Source organism: Mya arenaria, chromosome 17, assembly GCF_026914265.1.
Source record: "Mya arenaria isolate MELC-2E11 chromosome 17, ASM2691426v1".
In the NCBI taxonomy this organism is placed as follows: Eukaryota; Metazoa; Mollusca; class Bivalvia; order Myida; family Myidae; genus Mya; species Mya arenaria.
In genome coordinates, this window is record NC_069138.1 from 31341513 (window position 1) to 31347287 (window position 5775).

Below are 5775 nucleotides of genomic sequence, written 5' to 3' on the forward strand. Positions count from 1 at the left end.
CCTATGGCTATGCGCGCTGACGTTTCATTTGGAATTGAGAGCGGACTAAAACAGTGAAATAACATTTTTATTCCACTGATAATTCTCTATAAACCACCGGAAAGCATATAATAAATTTAGTTATTAAACTTTAATTACATTATAGTAAACTTATTTAACAACATGTCAATCTTAAGGCCGCAGGTCATCTTTACCACATAATCACACTAAGGCGTTACGCCAACCTGCCTGTAGCATGGCGCTGAGGGAAGTGACGTCACTACTGTAATTCGGGTCGGCGTAGACATTGTAGTTTTCCTCTGGATCAACGGAATGGTCGTAGAGTTCAGTTCCAAAGTTCCTGCTCCAGGTCGGGGTGTTTGTGGCGGAGTCAAACTTCACCCACTCCGTATACCGGAACTGGGAGGTCCTGATCGAGTAGCCCATTCTCTCCGTGTTCTTCTTGAAGCGGGGATACAGAGAAAAGGATGCGGAACGCAGCTCGGCGGAAGAATTAGATATGAGTGGGTAGAGGCTTATGCCCTCATGGCATAGTGTCGTGGTCGACTCGCTTCCGGAAGCACAGATGCCTACGTCAGAGAAGCCGGTCGCTTTAACTAGCGTTGGAAAGATGTCCACAAATTCGACGAGGCTGTCTGACTCAATCCCAGTGTCCGTCATCCCGGGAATGTGGATCATCAACGGCGCATGCGTAGCCAGCTCGAAATTTGAATTCTTACTCCACAACCCGTGTTCCCCGAGCGTGAAGCCATGATCTCCCAGGAAAACAATGATTGTGTTGTTGTCAATATTGAGCTCTTCCGTTTTGTTTATTATCTTCCCGACGAGATCGTCAATGTACGAGACAGCGCTGTAATAAGCCCGACGGAGTTCCTTTGTTGTTTCATCAGGGAGGGTGGTATTAATGTCACCGGTGGCGCCCAGAGCGGCGATGTCGTCGTACTTCCGGAGGCCCGCGTACTTAAACCAGGCGTCGTCAGGCATCTCCCATGGTGCGAACGGGTTCGTGACATCTTCTATGGAACTCTCTGGGTAGTAAGAAAAGAAGGAGTCTGGGCTCACGAAGGGTAAATGAGGTTTGTGGAAGCCTACCGCCATGAAAAAGTTCTCACCCGTTGACGCGAATGAGTCCAGCAGGTCGAGCGCATAGTCGGTTACATTCTGATCTTGCAGGTCTTTACCTGTGTTTGCGATGACCGTATCACTGACATTGTTCCAGCTCAGCTGTGAGCTTTCAAAATTATCGTCTGCGTCGTAATAGTCCAAGCTCCATGACGCCGGATCGTTGTACCCGGATGCGCTTCCAGGATGGAATATTTTTCCCATGCCGACGGTCGTGTATCCTTTGTCTTTGAAATACTGTGGTATTGTGGTGAAGTTTCCGGTCACTGCGTCCCGCCAGTAAGTGTCCAAGTCGTAGACCTGCGAGGTTTCTGGGTGGCGGCCGGTCATCATGGAGGTCCGGCTGGGTCCACACACGGCCTGCTGAACGTAGGCATGCTTCAGGAGGAGTGAGCGCGCGGCCAGTGCGTCAATATTAGGTGTGTACATGTTGGGGTGGATCTGGCTCCCGGCCTCGTAATAACATCCAAGCTCCGGCCGTAGATCGTCCGCCATTATAAATAAAACATTCGGAGCTGCAGACATTTTGCCAACCACACAGGCAATTGTCAACAGCACACCAACAGCTTGAATCGCCATTCTCATCTGTTGTGAAAGTTTCGACACGCCAATTCGAATATTTTGTCAATCAACAAAACAAAATACCAAATTGTAGCTAGAGCGAGTTGTTTTCTTCTTATTTTTTCAACATTCAAAATATTCATTCAACGAATACAAAAATACTGGATTGCGACTGCAGTTGAAGACCTTTTATATGCCTGGCTGACCCTTGAGGCGCAACATCATACGTCAATCACACTTTGCGCCCCAGTAAATAACTCCGCGCATGTATTCTGTACTAATAAAGCGTATCGATCATACCATCTACGTGTATAAATAGGTAATATTTACTGAGGCGTATGGCGTATCTTTAAATCGTTTTCGGAAAGGCCAAAAAGTTGTTCCTGTTCGTTAGAGCGCTTACTCTAACGACCCTGCTTTTACCCGATGGTGGATCTGGTGGAGGGGGGGGGGGTCGCACTCCTCGGCGTCCCCTCCTCAAATTGCCAAAGTTATTTTTTTTATTTCATTAAGGGGAAAAAAGTAATACGCCCAAAATGCACCATTTCGGACCGTAACGCCCTTAAGTTACGCCCCCTCTAACGTTAATTTCTGGATCCGCCCCTGTATCCTTTCAGTTAACTTTAAATACATTGTATGAAGCATCCCGTGGCGTCAGTTTCACCCGATTACAATTAATAACGGTTGCCTGCTGATTTACCGAAAACATGTACCGTACTAAGATCTAATAAAATCTCATCTCCGTATCATACTCAAAAACATGTTGCAAAGGATGTATGGTATTACTCGTGAAAAAGACTGTTCCTCGAAACATTTTTATTATTGGCCTTCACAATCACTTTTGCACTTTGAAAGCCCCGCTAACAAACTTCAATGTGGCAACTGTCAATTACAGCAATGTTTATGTGAATTAATGTACCGTTTCAATACATTTAGTATTTATTAACCCCTGCTTTTCACATTATACGACCTGCTTTATAAACTGAAAAAAACATATTTTTGAACAACATGATTAAATACTTCACAACAGAGGATTTAAAGGCCCATATACTGGCGACTATACAAATGCATTATTTGAAGTAAAAAATGTGTATGGATAAAACTATTCGGTGTTTTCGTAATGTTAGATGTGTTATTATTTTAAGTAACGTTTCATGAAAGGTGGGAACTATGGAAGCGTATGTCGTATATACTGACAATGTGATCATGTTATATGGAAGCGTATGCCGTATATACTGATGATGTGACCATGCTGTATGGAAGCGTATGCCGTATATACTGATGATGTGACCATGCTGTATGGAAGCGTATGCCGTATATACTGATGATGTGATCATGTTATATGGAAGCGTATGCCGTATATACTGATGATGTGATCATGTTATATGGAAGCGTATGCCGTATATACTGATGATGTGACCATGCTGTATGGAAGCGTATGCCGTATATACTGATGATGTGATCATGTTATATGGAAGCGTATGCCGTATATACTGATGATGTGATCATGTTATATGGAAGCGTATGCCGTATATACTGATGGTGTGATCATGTTATATGGAAGCGTATGCCGTATATACTGACAATGTGATCATGTTATATGGAAGCGTATGCCGTATATACTGATGATGTGACCATGCTGTATGGAAGCGTATGCCGTATATACTGATGATGTGACCATGCTGTATGGAAGCGTATGCCGTATATACTGATGATGTGATCATGTTATATGGAAGCGTATGCCGTATATACTGATGATGTGATCATGTTATATGGAAGCGTATGCCGTATATACTGATGATGTGATCATGTTATATGGAAGCGTATGCCGTATATACTGATGATGTGATCATGTTATATGGAAGCGTATGCCGTATATACTGATGGTGTGATCATGTTATATGGAAGCGTATGCCGTATATACTGATAATGTGATCATGTTATATGGAAGCGTATGCCGTATATACTGATAATGTGATCATGTTATATGGAAGCGTATGCCGTATATACTGATAATGTGATCATGTTATATGGATGCATATGCCGTATATACTGATGAAGTGATCATGAAGTCTTATCGACTTATTTTAGGTCGACGTGACGAGCTATTACACATGCAGGTTGCAAAATTATGACGACCTGTCTACTTGTTAATTAGAAATTTCAACTTTATTTGTGTTGAAAAGACAAGTTGAACATGCTATGTCGACCTCATTTTGTGAAGTCGACATAACGTGTTTAATATGATTTGTCGACAAAATTTATGTCAACATATTGAGTTAATATCACAAGTCGACCTAACGTGTTTTCTATTATTTTCCGACAACACTCCATATGTCTTCGATTTTCCAGAAAGTGTGTGAACAGATGATATATACCTCCATAGGGGTCCGATTATCCAGAACGTGTGAACAAATGATATATACCTCCATAGGGGTCCGATTATCCAGAACGTGTGAACAAATGATATATACCTCCATAGGGGTCCCAACAATAAGATACACCTCCATAGAAGTCCTATTCACCAGAAAGTGTGAACAAGTGATATATACCTCCATAGGAGTCCTAATTACCAAGAGTGTGAACAAGTGATATATACCTCCATAGGATTCCTATTCACCAAAAGTGTAAACAAATGATATACACCTCCATAGGAGTCCTATTCACCAGAAAGTGTGAACAAGTGATATATACCTCCATAGGAGTCCTATTCACCAGAAAGTGTGAACAAGTGATATATACCTCCATAGGAGTCCTATTCACCAGAAAGTGTGAACAAGTGATATATACCTCCATAGGAGTCCTATTCACCAGAAAGTGTGAAAAAGTGATATATACCTCCATAGGAGTCCTATTCACCAGAAAGTGTGAACAAATGATATACATTTCCATAGGAGTCCTATTCACCAAAAGTGTAAACAAATGATATATACACCCATAGGTGCCCGATTACCCAGAAAGTGTGAAAAAATGATATATACCCTCATAAGGGTCCGATTTCCCAGAAAGTGTGAACAAATGATATATACCCCCATACGGTTCCAATTTCCCAGAAAGTGTGAACAAATGATATATACCTCCATAGGACTCCGATTCACCAGAAAGTGTGAACAAATGATATATTCCCCCATAGGGTTCCGATTTCCCAGAAAGTGTGAACAAATGATATATACCTCCATAGGACTCCGATTCAGGACAAAGTGTGAACAAATGATATATACCTTTTTAGTCTTACTGGAAGCCCTGCCAAATAATTTAAAAAAATGTTTAGCACATTTGCTAATCAGCAGTATTACACCGTTTAAATAAGAGTTTACAGCTGAATCCTATGAAAATTCAAATCACTATTATTAAGTACAATTTGTATTTAAACAGTTGAGTTTCCCTTTAAGTATGCGACCTAGCTTATAACCATACATTTTGAAAAGTTATTATTTTATTTATGTACTTTAACCGATATGACGTCTGTTGTGTAATTGCCCGATACATAGTTATTTTTGATTGCAAAAATACATTTAATTTGTTAAATTTGGTATAAAATGACATACTAGCAATATAACATCTTGTTAAAAACATGAAAAATCGTGCATGTATAATAAGTGTCAAACTACTAATTTGTTAAATTTGGTACATACATGAAATAATCATAATAACACTATTACATCTTATTAAAAATGGTCAGCTAAATCGTGCATTAATCCTAAGTATCAAAGTATTACTTCATGTTGCTGGTATTGTTCTCGTCGTCGTCATTGTTAACCAGTATTTCACATACTGAAACCTGTTATTTGAATGACTTACGTCGTTCTCCGGACGGGCGGGCTGGCGGGCATGTATCGTGCGGCGTCAAACTCACCTATGAAACTGGATAACTTTTCATATTATGACTAAACTTGGTATATAGGAATGGTTTATGGGGACCTTTTATGTGATGGCTTTGGAGCCCCTAGGGTAAAGGTTACTGTTACTAAAAAAAGAAGAAGAAAAAAACACGTTGAAACGAAATATCTTTAGTTACGGTTGAGATATTGTGACCACACTTGGTATATAGGAAGAGTTTATGAAAAACTTTCATGGGATTGCGTATAAGGC

The 5775-nt window shown here is 40.7% G+C and overlaps 1 protein-coding gene across 1 annotated transcript; it reads right to left on the reverse strand.

The window, feature by feature from the left end:
• Window positions 1-201: 201 nt before the first annotated feature.
• LOC128223382 (iduronate 2-sulfatase-like) lies at window positions 202-1701 on the reverse strand. The gene has a single exon (XM_052932662.1). It carries the CDS (start codon window positions 1699-1701, stop codon window positions 202-204), a length of 1500 nt encoding a protein of 499 aa, XP_052788622.1.
• Between the last annotated feature and the right edge of the window lie 4074 nt (window positions 1702-5775).

Excerpts from the sequence above, each read along its gene's own strand:
- LOC128223382 (XM_052932662.1), bottom strand. The coding sequence starts at position 1,701 with ATGGCGATTCAAGCTGTTGGTGTGCTGTTGACAATTGCCTGTGTGGTT.